The sequence below is a fragment of the Anopheles coustani genome, chromosome 2 (genome assembly GCF_943734705.1).
Source record: "Anopheles coustani chromosome 2, idAnoCousDA_361_x.2, whole genome shotgun sequence".
Taxonomy (NCBI): domain Eukaryota; kingdom Metazoa; phylum Arthropoda; class Insecta; order Diptera; family Culicidae; genus Anopheles; species Anopheles coustani.
The window spans coordinates 1,671,183-1,688,257 of NC_071289.1; the positions used below are offsets into that span (position 1 = coordinate 1,671,183).

Consider the following 17,075-nt stretch of genomic DNA (forward strand, 5'->3'; position numbering starts at 1 on the left):
GCAGCAAACAAATACGCAAAGCTCTAACCGGCCCAAGGTTGATAAGCACAAGCCACTCTTGCCGAAGGTAATGAGGGTCCATGACTTGGAAATTTCGCTGCTCGGCAATGTGACATGAAGGCAACCGGAAAGCGAAAGCGCAGAAACAAAAACACAACGAGTCGGGTTGCTTTGGTCTAATCTTGGACCTGAATTGCCGAATAGGATTTATCGGGCCACTCGAGGAAAGGAACACTGTGACTTTGAAGCGCGGGAAGAAGTCGTTTCCTCGGGAAAACCATCCCTCAAGAAGCTCAAGCAGAGCGCCGTGGAGGGAGTAAATGTATGCATGTCATGCTGTGTAGGACCATGTCCCCACGATGTGGGGAGCGATCGGCATCGCGGTGGTGATGATGATGATGCGTCCGAAAATGGGAGCATATTTTTGGGGAACTTTGCTTATCTAAATGGCCTCTAATCCCGATTACGATATCAGCCCACCACGGGAGGAAAAGCGCCTGCTCATTGGGTGGCGTTACACCGTGGCCCTTATCGTGCGTGGATGCCCTTCTCTTCCCCCTTCCCGGGGCTGGTGATTGATTAATTCATTCGATTGTTTGTTGCCGGATTAAACTTTTCTCTTCTGGGAGAACGAGGCGATTCTGCTACCGGCGAGCGGGTTGCTTTTAAAGTTGAGGAAAACAGAAGGGAAGTTTAGGCAGCGAAAAGGTTTTGATAAACGCTCATCGTCGTGCCCCGTCCGGACGTTTCCATCTGCACGTGTTTAGATTAGCCCGAAAAGGATCCTTATCTTATTCAATTCAAATTCGGTTCTCAACGAGAAAAAACAAAACGAACTTTTGTGCCGGTGGTACAATTTAATTTCAAACCCTACGAACTCCGCTGACGCTGACGCTTTCGCCTCCTCAATACTAATGTAATTAATGCACTTATTGACTGCACCCGTTAGGCTCAACCCGCGCACCCTCTCCTGTCCCTGGTCGGTGCTCGGTGCCTTATAATTAATTCAATTAACACCAACCAACGCGCGGGTTTTTTTCGGTTTCGGCAGCAGAGAGCTCGCTTCCCCCGCTAAACGCATATAAATAATAACTCCAGCGACGAGCAAGAGAGCCCACCTGCTTCTTCCGGCATGCGGCCTGAGAAATCCGCCCAACATTCATAAATTCATCCCACAACGCGGGTTCGGGCACGCTAATCATCACCGTTCCCTTTTTTCGTGTTGTGTTTTGGCTTCGAATACATACTGTTTGACCCGCGATTTGGATCAACACTCATAATTTTCACCTTCTACCTTCTGCTGCCGGAGGATTTGATCTTCCGCTAATCGAGCGGTTGGAAAAGTGGGCCCACCGTCTTGTTGTTCTTATTGAGGGAAGATGAAATGTTCTATTAACATATCTATCGGTGACTGGGTTTTTGGGGCCTTTCTCGACTGCTTGCCTACCGGAACGGTTGCTTTTTCCTCATTTCCCGGCGGCTTGTGTTCTGTTTTGCTTCTAGTTTTGGGAAACAATTATTACGAAACATTGTAAATTAGAATAATTGCCATCAATTACTGCCGCCCGAATATGAAGGCGCAGGTGAGAAGCGTCATGTAAAGAGACGAAAGAAAGGAAAACGAACGAACGAATGAAACGAGCGAAGAGGAGAGATGGATGCTTCAGATGTGGTTTGTAATATTTGGACTTTCGCATAATTTCGTCCAAGATCGTTTCCCAACTTCCGCCACCATCCCGTGAAGCAGCGGGAATTCGGCGGCCCGATGGCCAATACTGTTTTAATAACATTGAAATAATTTCCCTCCACGGCTTCGGTGATCCGGCCGGGCAGATTGTGGTCACCCTTTCGGGGGGAGGGAACGGAGGAACGTAAGTAAGAGAAGTATCTCAAAATAATAAAACGAGAAAATAACCCACCGCTGTTGATGATCGGCGACGAAACGCCAGAACTATCGCGTTTCCTTCCCATCAGCCTCCGCAGGCCAGAGATCTCGGCACAATTATTGGACAAAGAAGCAAAAGGCAAGTTCCGTTGATTTCCGGCGATTTCCGGTCTACGGCTCACGAAAGGCTCTCGGGGCGGGGGGTGTTCCTTCGCTCCCTTCGCAGGAGACACGTTCCGGCACTAATCGATTAATAGGGCCCGCGAGGGGTACGCGGGAATGTATGCGGGCGGGGGGTATCACATTTTCTCACGTCGGAAACGCTGTTCCCGGGCCGGGTTCGCGATCGCGGAGGGAGAAAAAAATATCAGTCGGCTGTTAGATTGATCAATTATTAATTATTTATGCAAAATTTTCTCACTTACCGACACCAGCATAACAAAAAAAAAAACACACGAACGAACCCCGCCGAGTTGGCCAAAAAATCTACACACAAAACGTTTCCTAACACGTTGCTTCCGTTTTCTCACGATCCACTAAGGCGTGAGATGCACAAAAAATAAGATTCTTCGGGGGGTTTTAGTTGTTTTTTTTTTGCGTGGAGGGAAATGATTGTTTTGGATACTCGTGTGATGCTTATTACATGATCGACGTTAATCGAATCGTAATTCTTCCCGGGTGTTTTTCGTTAAATTTCCCGAACGCATGCTGTGTATGGCTTGGGGTTTGTTTTTTCCTCCCTCCAACAACGTGTTCTTTATTTCTCGTTCGGTTCGAGGGCACAATGTAGCTTTTTACCATCCCTTCCTGTCCATGCCTTAACGTTCTCGTCGATCGAGCCGAGCCCCGTTTGATGTGACGGTAATTTGTTTATTGGAGTACAAAATCAACTGATAAAGTCAAGTTCGATTGTGACACATTTTTTCCACGTAAGAAGCTGATAAGAACGTGACGATGATGAATAAACCATTCGCTGCTCAGAAAAAACGCGAAGCCATCGATTCTTATCGCCAACGACGAACCATGACGAAGGCGAAGACGTTGACGAAAGCGATGAGGCATGAAGCAAACACACAGGTTGAAGTACTTCACTTCCTATTAAACACACAGAAATAAGCATGGACCGACCCGGGAGCGATTTGAAATATGTTTAGACCCCAAAAGGGACGAAATGAAGGGACACCAAGGATCGTCCTCGATCGATAAAGCCGAACTCAGGAGTACGCTTTATGACAAGATACATCATCCTGCCTTCCCTCCAAGGCATCCTTTACGTATGCTAATCGATTTAGGGCAGGTGTATTTGGGCTTTTGGAAGGACCTCGTGGCTAAGCAGCGATGTGTTAGATTAACCGGTCAGTAGCCTTTAAGGTCTTCTGTCCTTTCCATTCTCACCTGCTGCTTCCTGAGGTTTGGTTCATTTGCTCGTTATCCCCTTTCGAGTGAAGTAAAAGAGGCAAGATATCATCGCGAATGCTCGTAAATTATGATTGATGTAAATATTAACCAAATGAAGAGCTCACCGTTTGTTGTGGCCGGCGTCTTTCTTTCTTTTCCCCCCTCTCCGTTCCAGCGCTAATGTGAAAATTATGAAGACATCAGTGATATGCCAACCCACCGGCCGCTAATTGAGACCGCGCGCCCTGTGAGTGTCCTGTTGCGTTCAACCGGCGTCCATCCTCGGGATGGCGCATAAACTCGAGTGACAACCAAGTGTGTGTGCGCGTGTGCGCGACGAAAGAACAAGACAAACACCCAGCCCAGTGAGAAGGAAAACCCAAACCAACCAACGGTGTAAAATCGATCGCGGCATCGAGTCGCGTCCGCGCTTCGTCCTGATTATGCCGCTTTTGGTTGCTCCGAGAAGTTCGCATGGAGTGGCCCTCGTAGACCACCATCATCTTCAACGCCAGCAGCAGCAGCAGCAGCAGCACCAAGACACCCTTCTTCACCAGCGACGCGTTCCGGAACCGTCCGTGGAAAGTGCGGCCAGCTCGACGATGTCCAAATTTAAAGCGTCCTCGCGGCATTCGCTGTACCGTCAGTTTTACGGTGGCGATGAGTCGCCGCCTTACGACAAACCGGAAGATTCAGGTAAGAGAGAAAGAGAGACGAAAGTCCTTCCGAAAAAACACCCTCCGACATTCCGATGCGTCGACTCCCGGGAGACAAATTCCTCCTAAATCATCTACGAGTCTATCAAATAATCGTTTTAAAGTCATCGACGGTTCCGGATCCGGGAAGGGACGCACGAAATTGGGATTTGTTTTCTTAAACGCTTCCCCCCTTGTTTTCATGTGCCTTAACCCTTTCCTTTTCGGTGGCCGTGTTTTCCTTGACGTTTGGCTCGTGTCAGCAACAGCGACGCCTTTCGATCGGCTCAATATGGTTGTGGCTGTAGATTGCCGTGTTTCGCCGGGGATCACACTTGCATTCATGTGACATCATAAAAGAACCGACTCCGGAGGGAGGAAAGGGTGATTCCTTACGGTCGGGTCCTCACGTAAGTGTTTTCCTGTTTTCCTGTAGCGCCGCCTTTCACGCTCAAGTGAACACGCGCGCGCAACAAGGATGCGAACAAGCGCTCGGGGGGAAAAAAAGGGGTGCGAAATGGAAACCCTTTTTTGTTGCTGCGGCACGAGCGCCTGATTTATTTAGGAACCGAGCGCCTTTTGCGAGAGTCCTTTTTGATGAGAAGGACGTCGTCAGCCGACACTCGAAAACCCGGGGGTTGACTGTGATTGCGTATTTCCTTCCGCTTTTCCGCCTTTGCCGGCCAACGAGGTGCCATCGCAAAATCGTTTATTATGTTAAGTTACCAAACCGAGGGCAATCGAGGCAATAATGTTCCACACCTACCCTCCTCCCCCTTCCTTTGAGACTCCTTTACGTTGAAGTAGGTGGAAGGCACGAACCATCCAAAAAGAAAGGAAGGAAAACCCTCCCGAGAAAAGGGGACACACTGGCACTGGAGTTATGTTTTATGGTGAACGCCTCGTGCTAGTGTTCGGGAAAATCCTCCCGCCAAAGGGGGAAACCCGTGAAAAGGAATTTGCCTTCAGCTTTCCCTTTTCCTTGGTTCCCGGGGACCGTTTTTATTATTATATGATTTGATGCGAATTCCACCCGGTAGGAATTGAATCGTTGACGGAGTGAAGTTGTTCGATTGAAAACTTTTCTTTACCGAACGGCTAAAAAGGGTGCATATATTAGGCTTGGGATCCTTGAGCGATTTCTTCGGGGCGTTAGTGTGTGTGCATGGTGGTGATGATTGTTGTTTAAATAGAGTGCTGTATGGCACGCCCCAGTTCGGAATTTAATTCCCCGCTGAGGTTGGTTTTCTGTCACTCCCCGTGGGGATTCGCAACCGCAGCCGGGAAAAGTCGTGGGAAATTGTCCTCAACAAGTGGTTTGAGGCTTTTTTTTTCGGGAAAAAACTCGATTTGTTCCGGTGATTTGCATCGTCACCGAGTGTTGCAATTTGTAAGTTTTACATTTATGAACATCGGACTTTGTTTTTTTATCTGGCATTTTTCCCTAAATACGCCGTAAATATAACACCTGCTCGGCGGGATGGAAACTTACCCAGCATGGAGTGATGGACATTGAGTAAAAAACACTTCACTCTCCGCTCCCCGGAGACGTCTGACAGTGACATGGGTTGGGATGGGTTGCTTTTGTTTTTCCATACCGCGTCACACAAACCGAAGAGATTGATAAAATCTTCCAGGCAACTAGCTCCGCACGAAACTAACGCATCATCGTTCCACCTCGGCTCGGGCTCGAGGGCCAATTAGCAGTTTTGCGGGATTAACATGGGCCCATGGCCTATGGTGGGACGCAGGTGGGAGTGTCAGAGTTTGATCCGAATCTGAGCCGTTTAAAATTCATACAACCCCCGGGCTTCTCATATCGGATCGGAGTCATCGAATCATCCACGCTATGCTGCACTCGCTTAACATATCATTTGCATGCCTCTCTGACTTTGGTCGCTCCACCCCCAACCACCCCCAACCGTCGGGGATCCATCGTCAGCGTGGCGCAATTAAAATATCGTTATGGCAGGAGGAAAAACAACACTGGAAGAAAAGAAACCCAACCGCAACCCCCCCAATCCCAACCCGCTCCATTGTGTACCGTTTTCCCGGTGGCTCCACTTGGATCTTTTTTCCACCTGACAAGAAGAGGGAAAGGATGGGGGGTGAATGAGTGAGTGAAAACTTACCTTTATTAGCTGCTCCTCTTAAGCAAACATAACACTTTCCTCCAGCACCGTTCGCGTCGCTCCGGGTTTGCATAGTGCGCTATCGCTAGGACAGGAATGGTCTTTTCCCTTGCAAGAAAGAGAAGGAGAGAGAGAGACAAACTCTTGGTAAATGACGCGAAAGCACCGCCGAGCAAAAATAACGATAATTAACTCACATTACATTCCGAAAAGTTCGCTCCACCGGCAGCATCGGCAAGCTCGGCTCAGCTCAGCTCAGCCACCACCATCACCTTCCTTGGTTGCTTGCTTAATTTAAATACTCACACACCCCTGGAACACCCCCTACCATCTTCCGCCCTCCTCCTCCTTCTTTGGGGGTGTGTATTTGCAAATACAAAAGTGTTGCCGCAAACGGCGCCGGTTTAGCCGATGCACCTCGACTGCAGCATGGCTAGTTAAGCATGCATAACTGCACTTGCCCAGGCAATGCAGAGCTAAACCCCCTCCGTCCTTTCCCAGTGTGTGTTTTCATCCCTTCCTCCCCTTGCCCCTTCGATCGAAGGCGCCTCTGGTGCCGCACAATGACTTAACAATATATAGGGTAATGAATAAAAAATAATAAAAATTAATTTAGTCCCTCGCTTATGGCGCCGTTTCGTTCACTGGTTAGCGCCTTCGCTGTGTGTGTTTGTGCGCGCACTTTTCTGGATTAATTCTGTTCCCGTCCCCTTCGCCTCGCTGTCGGTAGAGAAGAGACTTATCTTGTGGCTCAAAAGGGCCCGGTAAGACATGAACATTCCTCGGAAGTGTTTAGGTGTTTTTTGTACTGTACTTAACCTGGGTGCTTTTTTGTTTTAATCGAAGAAGGAGTGAATGAAGAGTATGCACAAAAAAAGGCTTCTTAACTGTGTTCATTTGGCCACACACGGTGAAGATTTGTTTTTGCCGGAAGAGAATGAAATGAAGGAATGCTAATAATTTTCTGTGGACAAAATTGTTACTTTCTAGAATTAATTAAATTGCAACAAACGTGACACTCGATGCTCTAAATAATACTCAAATGGACATAATCTTGCATTGATAAGCAGTTTCGAAAGCCACGGAAAGCGAAACGGGACCAAAGATCCGATCCGGCGACACTTTTGCATGTCATTACGACAAATTTTCGCCCGAAATACACAAAAGGAAAAGGTCCGGCGATAGGTATGGTCGTAATTATAGCCTTCGAGGTTCGAGGCTCGATAATGATCTCGTGATGTCACGCAATTATATGTTCACTCAGTTTTTTTTTCATCTCTCCCATACGTCCCCCACTTTCCTCCCGCCGAGCGGAACGATCCGATGCCGGTGACATTCAAATGAGAAACAAAAGGAGATGGAAGGGTCAATTAGGCCCTCGGAAGATTTCTCCAAGGTAGAGAAGAGGGCTTGAAGAGTAGGAGGAGGCGGAGAGGGAGGAAAAACTAAGTCCGTGACCCTTTCGTGTGGGCGACAATCAACGCTGCGTGTGGTTTCGGAGATGTGACAATTTGTGACACTGTCTTACTTTGAGCCAAGGGGGTTTTCCACGGAGAGAAGGCTAATGTAAATTCGAATCGAGTAGGAATGAGTGTGCCGTGCGTCTGTCGAATGATTTTTCACCATTCTTTTCCACCATTGTTTCACGCTGACCGCCCGGGCGGTCGCGGCTTCCCAGTGTTTTCCGGCACGGAACGGTGGGCTGAATAATTGCTTGTACTATTTGACAATTTTTATTCCACTTTTGTCACTTCCTCGTCGTTTATCATTGTCGCGTTTGGAAAAAACACAAAACACACATACGGACATAAAATTTGTTTCCGAACAACGCGTGCAAGAACCTCCCCGTGGCTCGATTCCTTTTCGCGGGGGGAGATCCCGTCTTGATGGGAGAGAAATTATTACAAGCCCATAAAACCGGTCCGCAAAGTCGTAACAATCACCTTCTCGGGGCCACTGGAGTGGTCGGCTTAGGCGCCTCTGCGCGATGTCGTAACGCCACGGGAGCCCGCGCAGGGAAACCCCGATCACCTGGCCAAGATAAGCCTGCCCTGGAGCAGGCCCCGGGTTTTGGGGTGGCGCGCGCGATCGCTCGGGTGTGTCGTTAGTCGTTAATTTGTCGCCTTCGGAATGTGTCAGGGCAGGGAAAACTCCCCGACCGCCCCGCTCGACCATATGTTAATGTGGCACTAACAACGTTTCGAGGCCGAAACTCGTTGACGAAAATAATCTGTTTCGTTTCCCGATTCCCATTTCCTTTCCGATCGCGCGGCCGTGATTATTTATTTCCCGCCCGTTGGGTTCGTTGAGCGAGAGGGGGGGGAAAGCCCGCCACGGAAGAGGCATTTTATCTCGATTGCCCGCCGATCTCAGCACATTTCATCGCGCAGCGCGTGAAATTAGAGGTGTAAAATTCCTGTTTTGTAATTGTGGCGCTCCCAAACATCCCAATTCGAGGAAAATTGGACGGCACACCATATCGCGGATCGATCGTGTAAATCTCGGGCACGAAATTAGCGTATTAATCTTGTCCGTCTGTCCACCAACTCGGACGGTTGGTCGAAGTAGAAGATGTCTGCCTGCTTCCAGCTTCCAATTCCGACGTTCTGCTGCTGGTGTGTTGAATATTCAAATTTTAAATTTGATTCGAGTCATCATCATCACCATTTATCTCCACGAGCAGAGCTACCAGCAGCAGCCTCCGGTGGAAGACGAATTGGACGATTGGAAGGCGGGCGACCCGAGTCGCGGGTTTTCGGTTCCGTTCCATTCATTCATGTCCGGGCGAAGCGCCAAGGAAGCGGCCGAAGGAAATTGCTTCTGTTTGCGTTCTCACGGGCCCCCGGCATTCGTGGCTCGTGGAAAGAGATTAGCCTTCTCGCTTTGGGATCTTCGCCCCCAGGGGGGGGGGGGGGGGGGGGGTGAAGCTGGTGGTAATAATTTCTACCAAAGACCTGGCGTTCGTTCCGCCATCACTCGGTCTCGGTTACCGATCGCCAACCCGCGGCGTAGTTTAGTTTTAATATTTGAATATGCCCCTCTCGCCGACGAGGGAGAAAAACGGAAAGAGATCACTCCCAGGGCGGCGAAGTGTCTTGGGAGGGAGGGAGGAATTGATGACGAGATTTTCGAGCCCCTCACCAGACCAGAGCTCGCTCGGTTGTTACCGCTCGTATTGTTGACGATAATTACGATAATTTGGAACTTCCTGCCGCAACCGATTTGTCCATAGATTTCACGACAACAGTACGATAATCTGAATCTGGACCAGCGCAATTCGATGGCATATGTGTGTGGAGATGTGGATCGTTCGTCTCGGAAGCTGGGGAATGGGAAAGGCAAATTACCCCACAGAAGGGGCAGCAGAACGAGAAGGAGGAGTTGATTTTTTTCTCGAACGAGAAGAAGGAAAACCATCGACAAACTCGTGGTGGAAGTCGGCTGAATGTGTTTATTTGTTTATTGTTTTGTATTTCAACTGCTCGGATGTATTAATAAAAATTCCTACCTCTTTTTCCTTTCTGCACAGAACCTGCGGAACCGGAAGCGCGCGAAAAACCGTACGGTAAGTAAATTCTCTCCAAACGTGAAAATCAGCTACGATGAGCTCCGACGAAGGGGTGAATTGTGAATCACTTTTGTGTGGAAAATGTAAAAAGTAATTACAAAATCGAAAGGCGCAGATGTGCGAGGCTCGATAAGGCACGACAACACGACAAACGGCGAGAGACCAAGCCTTCGTGGGTGGAATTGCTTTTTCGGTGAGAACCCAACCCCTCCCTACCTTCTTCTCCCATTGTCAAAGATTTTGAGGTCGTGTGATTTCCTTGCGAGGTTGCTTTTCCCCCCCAAAAAAAAAAGCGTCGCCAGCCAGAAACGATAAAGTTCAGGCCAAAAAATAATCTGCATACTCCATCGGTGGAACCGAGGGGTTCGATCGATCCGATCGCGGGAGGATGTTTTCTCGTTACACGCACGCGAGCCCATGGGAAAACCCCTGGTGAAAAATGGACACGATTCGCGCGCGCGCGCGCAAGGCTCGAGCGAGGAAAAAATGAAAGAACGTCGCGGGTTATTGTTTCGTTGAGTGAGGGTATAATTTTTATAACGCTAGCGGGACGCGGAGGGAAATATGCTTTGGCAATAATGCACTCGCGCTGCAAGTAAGTAGTGCAGCATCGGCGAGTTGCATCAGAGCCTCCTTCGGTTCGGGTTTTTTTTTTTGTGCCTCGGAACCGCGAGAACGGCGCGATAAAGAGAATGAGTGAATATTATTTTTAATCACAACATCGCGATCGATTGTTTCGAACCGTAGGGGGGAAAGAGGAGGAGAAAGGAAGCAGCAGCGGGAGGCCAAGCACCATTGCACCCTGAAGTGCATCCTTCCTTGCTTCCTTCCTTCCTTCCTTTCGGTCCCTAGTTCGTCAGCGTCGTTCTTGGCGAATTATTTATTTTTCATTTTTAAGCTCCACGTTTTACTTCCACAAGCAAAATGACTATGACGATCGCTTTTTTGTTCCTTCGACGGTGCACACGGTCGTCCTTCGTCCTCCGTTACCTATCGGTTACTCATCGCAAGGATAATGAACTTGTTTTTAGTGCGATTTAATGGACCAAAAGGCGAAAGGGATTTAAATTTAATAATCATGATGCACCAGCGCAATGGAAGATGGCTCTGAGCCGTTTGGTGGAATTAAAGAAAAGAGGGTTTTTCTCGAACCGCGCGTTTTCCCTCCTAATGTGGCGTCCTCTAACACCAGTGCCAGCTGTCCGGCTTGAGCTGCGCGCTTCATCATTTTGGCACTGGCACGAAATTAGCAAGTAAGCGAATATTAAATGTGATTATTATTTGCTCATTTTCTCCCGGGTGACGGGCTCGCGATCCCTTCCAAGCAAGAGCCCACAATAGGACCCTCCCGTCCCCCTCCCCCTTTCCCTCCACTTTGCCGCCGAAGATCATGGGAACCTGATAAAACGAATCATGCACGCCATGGTGGCGTAGATGCAATTGAGTTCAGAAGAGAGGGAGAAAGAGAAACATTGGATGGATAAAAAGTTAAATAAAAGTAAAATGATCGATGCTGGTGAATATGATTGTTGTTACTGTTGATAGTGTGCGTCCTGCCATCCTGAACCCCCCCGGGCACTCCTCCGCTTTTCCCGATCGTTTCGCGGCGTTTCTACAAAAGCGGCTCGAAATATCACAGTTTAATGAATTCATTTATTATTTAATTTGAAGTTGTAATTTGTAATAATGTGCAACAAAGCGCTCGCCCGGTTGAATTGCAGCTGGTGCACTTCTTCTTTCGCTGAGCAGCGCAAAAAAAAGAGAGATGGGAAAATGATCTACGAAAGTTATTTTTCCTGCCGCTTCGGATTCGGATTCGGTTTTTGCAAATGTTTTGACAAACTATGTGTTTACCCGTTCGCCGCCGCCAGCAATAAAAAGTCACTTAATTCAAATTATGATTTATGCTGCGGACTGTTTTGCTGCAGTTGCACCGTTTCTTCTTCCAGCGCCGAACAAAAATATCGTTCTGATTTTGATTTGAGTCCTTAATTTGCCGCCTTCGGGGATTATCACGCTCTCTCTCCCTTTCAAAAGGCGCTGGGCCGTCATAAATATTTTGACAGTTGCTTAAGTAAAGTTTTATGGCTCTATCCGTGGCGCGAAGGTGATCGCTTAGGGCGCCTTAAGGAAAGGATCGCCGGCAAGCGCCATCGCATTACGGCTTTTCTTTGAGGCTCCAGCGGGACTCTTTTTTCCTCGTTGCTCGGGCGGACGATAATGATGGGCGCATTATTAATTTGAAGTCGCGAGATGAAGGAAGGCGCTGGTGAATCAGTTACCGGCACGACGAGAGACCGATGACAACGTGGGTTCGCCCTTGAACATTGGCTACATTGTAGGTTTTTCGCTTCGCTCGGTAATAAGGAGATTTTTTCCGGTATTCCACACCTTGCAGGATTGGTTTATTTTTTAATTAACGGTTGATACGAAAAAATATTCATCGCTTATATAAGACGGACTTCACGTCGCACATTCACCAAACATGGTTCGATTGGGCAAAGTGCGAACTTATTGTACCTTAAAACTGGATCGTCACGCTGTATTGTAATCTCCATTCGGTCCATTTCTACCTCCCAGAAAGGGGAAGCGCTTATAACTGTTTTGCTCCAGAAAGAAAACAGAATACGCAACTGTTGCTTCCCAAGATGTTGGCTGAGCGTAGAAAGCAAACTCCCCAAAATAAGAGAAAAAACTGATTGCCACCGAAAAGCCAACCACCAAACCACAAAAGCGACCATGTGGTTGCTTTTCTTTAGCCTCCGACTAGTTTTTTTTCTAGCACATTCTCGTGGAAAGCCTTTAGAGGAGCCCATATTCAACGGTTGGCATGACTGAGAATTGGCTAAATTTTTCCACATCATTTCCGATTTAATTCAATCGACCCGGCGTCTCCCACCCCCTCCTTCCGTTGCCGGTTTGCCAGACGATGAGAAGTCGTCGTGCTGGGTTTTTCATTCATCCGTTACCGGGGCCTAGGGAAATTCCGTACGCCCGAAGGCGTCTTCGACGAGGGGCTGCATTTTTCCTTCCACTCGCTTACGATGATGATTTTCAAATTCGGTTCGTCGCCCGAATGAGGGGAGGAGGGAAGTAGAAGGTAGCGCCGGCGCCTCGCGTCAGAAACCGGAGCATTCGGTTCACACGAACCTGCCTCGAGGTGGGCAGCCAAATTTTTCGAACACAAACCTGCACTGTCTCGCGTTCATATGAATATTTCTCACTTTGATTAAACCCCAAACATCCTAAAGGAAAGGCACCGGCTTCTTTGTTTACGTTTTTCGATTAATGCCGCCCTACATCGGGCTCATCTTTTCTTTCATCCCGAACCGCCAACCCGATCGAAGATTCACTTTGCCTCTCGGCAGCTTCGTCACATCGATCGATTTTCAATCTGTTCATGATTATCATCGCCGTCATCATCATCGCCTTGCCTTGGGCTCCGATTAGGGGTGGATCCGGCGAGCGGTAGTTTAATATCAAACGACGGTATTCATTCATACATTGTGGACGCGGAGGTCGCCTCCGTCTGCTGGAGGCTATTTTCTTTCAATGGCATGTTTCATTCTTGAGTTTCAGACCCACGTAAGATTGCTCATTCATCCATCGCTATGATTTGTGCCTTTATTCAAATAACGGATGCAGTCGGATGCCTGTTTTAATTATAATTCCATCGGAAGACGCTTTTTCCTCTTCCTAGCACACAGCACGTGCTCTGCAGAATGGTTTAATTGAAGTGCACGACACAATTAATTACCCATTTTGCATGCAATTAAAAACCATTTGCATGCATCGTTGTTCACTTCAGCTCTTGCGGTAACATATTTTAAAAAGTTTGGATTGAAACCAATCAACGTTCTCTTTTCCAGTCCGTTCGAATGGCATACAATTTCCACTCGCCAATGATTTGATCACCGATTGCAACATATGCATCAACTATGACTAATAAGTCGGCATTGTTCGAGTGTTCGAGCCCAAGAGACACTTTACGGAACGAATTCGCTGGTGTGTGTGTGGTAAGACGCAATCCATTTCTTAACCCTTCCGTCCGTGATCGACCACTTGAGCGTGAAATTATAACAAGCGTCTATTGTCGGGGTTGGGAAATGATTGTTCTTTGTCGCTTTGTGGAGAAAATTCTTGGCCTTAAGCAAGCAACGAACCTAAATTACTGATTTAATACATAATTGCAGTTTGATTGCGATGGAATTGTGCTCGGAACGAAAGGCTCATTATGCAAACAAGAATCGCCTGACTTTGGCACGTGCCACGGGGGGAAGAAAAACTTCGAGCCCCAAACGACCGCTGCCAAAGCATCTTCAGAAGGCAAAAGTCCGGTCCGGGATGGAGCCTTCAAGTATTCGATACCAGCGTTGCAGATTGAAGATTTGTGCGCTGCCCCGGAGCGACCATCCATCGTCGCCTTCTGCCAACAGAAGCAGCAGCTGCATTTCACAGCTCCGCCAGCTCCATATGCACCTCTGCCTTCGAGTTCCTTCCCAAACCGGAGTGTAATGGCGACGGCGAACGACTCGGCTCGGCTCGTGTGTTGCCTCCGGCGGTCAACATCGTTTAACAACGCAATCAATGCACTTTGCATCCTTTCCGCAGACGCCCTTTCGACGCACATTAACCGGAGACCGGCACTGTCGTGCAGAACGCAGGGGCAATTAGTGCGCGCTACGACAACTTGTCACCTCGTTTGCGGCACTCGAAAGGATTCGCGATTGGTGGGTTTTCTTTTCCACGTGGCGTCTTCTGTAACGGCTCATCCACCGAACCAACCGAAGATGGATTGATTGCTGATCTGCTGCACCACCACAATCTGTTCGGTTGGTCTATAAAACATTCCCGGAATCGTCCGACAGCTGGCGCGTTTGCTATGCGAACCCAATAGACCACTCCGAAGTGGCATCCGCTTCGGAATTGAGAAGAAAACGAGAGATGTTCGTCTGACAGGCGGAGATAAAAATTATCATTTTTCTCCGTACGGGCGGAAAAGGACAATTAAGGTGCATCTTCCCGCCCCGAAGGATGCACTCGATAATGGTCCCTCCCGGTCCTTCTCCGTCCTACACAGCTATGGGCGAAAAAAAGGATCATCTATCGATCGTGAAAATAGATCTCGAAGGAAAAAGAAACTCGAGGGGAAAAAGAAAATCAACCACTTACCAATGTGCGGAGCAAAACCGAGAATAGAAAAAAAAGGACTCGATCGCAAAGTCACTCCAGGTAGAAACAAATGCAAATTATCACATTGCATTCAGCCATTCGGTTTTATGTTCCATTTATATTCGTTTCCTTCTGCTTGAAGTGACCGTCGCGTCAAATTGTTGCAGGAGAATCGCCTCACAAAACCCGGAGCCTGTGAAATGCAATAATTTTGTTGGTGTTGTGCGCCTTCCCAACCTCTTCTTCGCCGATCGACGCAGAGCAAAAGGCAAAGGATAAAAAAGGCACATCGAAAACTATCGGGAAACTGACCAAAAGGGTCCGAAGAAGTAGAAGAAAGAAAGGTCCAGCCCGTAGGTCCAGTCCGGCCAGAAGTGTCGAAGGCTTCCGAATGCTGCCAGACAAATAACTGGACAACGGGAGGGGTGCGGGAGGCAGGAGAGGGTGCCAAATTCAGGTAGAAATTAGAATATTGGCGCCCATTCAATCAGCCGCTTGACCCACGACGTCCTAGCCATAGGTATCCTTTTTCTCCCTCATGTTTTATGCTTTCGTTTGTCGTGCCGCTAAATTTACGATCACTTTGCTCGGGCCTTTTTCTGCGTTTTATGTTTTATTTTTCCATGAATTCCCAGTTTGTTGATGGTTTTCTGTTTTTTTTAAGGAAGCAAATAGCTTTGTGTTGCACATATTACCTTTTACAACGTTTGTCAAATTGCAGAACAAACCGGGGAGCCGGCGCGCACTAATATTTCACCGCATTTCTTCGTAAAAATGGCAAAGCGAAAAGTATTAATCAACCATGGCTGCATCAATTACGATTGCGTACCGAATGCGCCAATTCATTTGCCTTTTATATTACTCGAAACCTCGCCCTGCAAAAGGACCTCAAGTCGGCGAAGGCAAAAACATGACGACGACGACGACTCCGACGACGATCACGATGATGATGATGATGATGCATTATTCTCCAGCCCGGCTTTGCTCGCGCTCACTTCATCATCATTGACCAATCGCATCCGAAGACCGCCGGTCCTCCGGTCCCCTCTGGGACTGCCGCGTCTGACTGATTGAGAGAACGAGCATGATGCAAAGCATAAAGTTCGTATCTTTTAATGTGATCCACAATTCGGGAGCTCCGCCCTAAGGGATCGCTAAAAACTATAATCATATTATGCTTATTGTGCACGGTTTCGCCTTCGCACTGTTCGAAGCTCTCTTCGCTTCTTCGGCTCTGCTCCCGAGCGACTGCACCGAGCGCAGTTGCAGTTGCAACGGATTATCATCGCGCAAAAAGCGAGGCAGGAAAAACACAGGCAGACACACAAAGCTCTCCATTTTTTATGCATCCCGGGGCCCGTCCGGCATCCCTCCATTCTCCCACCACTGACTGAAACATAAACCACGCCGATATGCTGCTCATTCACGCATTCACGTAAACTCTTCTTCTGCCATTCAAACCGATGCTCGTGCATTCATTTCCATCTGGAAAGGCGTTTGGATGGGGTTTTTGTTTAAGCTTTTAATTTTCCCCCTCTCGCCTCTTTCCGAACCCCTCTGCTGCACCTGCCTTCGCCCGTCGAGCATTAATTTTCAAAAGTTCTCGCCCGGTTTTTGCGCGTCTTACATTTGAATGAAAACAATCCCGAGGGTCATATTTTACCACGATTTTGTGCAAAACTAATTAAACGAACCGGGGAAGCAAGGATATTTGCAATCTTGTTTGCCACAGTTTGAGAGTTTACTTTTGAGTCCTTGAAGTTTCGTATATTCAAAACATAACCCTCGTGCAGAGATTGCATTGCCCTGACTCGTAGTGCTGCCTCGATTACCGATAAGCTACGAGTACCTCCCCGTTTTCCGACTGTGACGCACAACTCCGGGCTCGGCACACAGAAATCCTTCCCTCATTTTGCGGCGGAAAAAGAATGGCTGGAAAAATTTGCAACGTGCAAATCAGGGACCGACGTGCAACCGAGGCCAACCTGCTACTAATATGCAGATAGGTTTTTGAGGTTGTAATTTTAAGTAATTTAATTTCGTCCCCATCCTTCGTTTCCTTCCCTTTACACAGAACAGCATGGGAATGGAAAAACGGTTGATCTTCTTGGGCCGCTTCGGATAATTCCCCTTTTCTGAAGGTGGTAGGGAAATGAGGAGGGACTCGGAGGGGAGGGGTGTATATTTATGACCATCCTGTCCCAGCCGGCTCGCGAGGATCGCTT

The 17,075-nt window shown here is 48.2% G+C and overlaps 1 protein-coding gene across 1 annotated transcript in view; it reads left to right on the top strand.

Annotated features, from left to right (window-relative positions):
- The first annotated feature begins 3,726 nt into the window (after positions 1–3,726).
- The window catches only part of LOC131267414 (lateral signaling target protein 2 homolog), a 66,023-nt gene continuing 52,674 nt past the window's right edge, over positions 3,727–17,075 (top strand). The window contains exons 1-2 of the mRNA XM_058270288.1: positions 3,727–3,979; positions 9,640–9,675. Of these exons, the coding sequence (XP_058126271.1) occupies positions 3,727–3,979; positions 9,640–9,675 (289 nt within the window). The remainder of the gene's footprint in view (positions 3,980–9,639; positions 9,676–17,075) is intronic.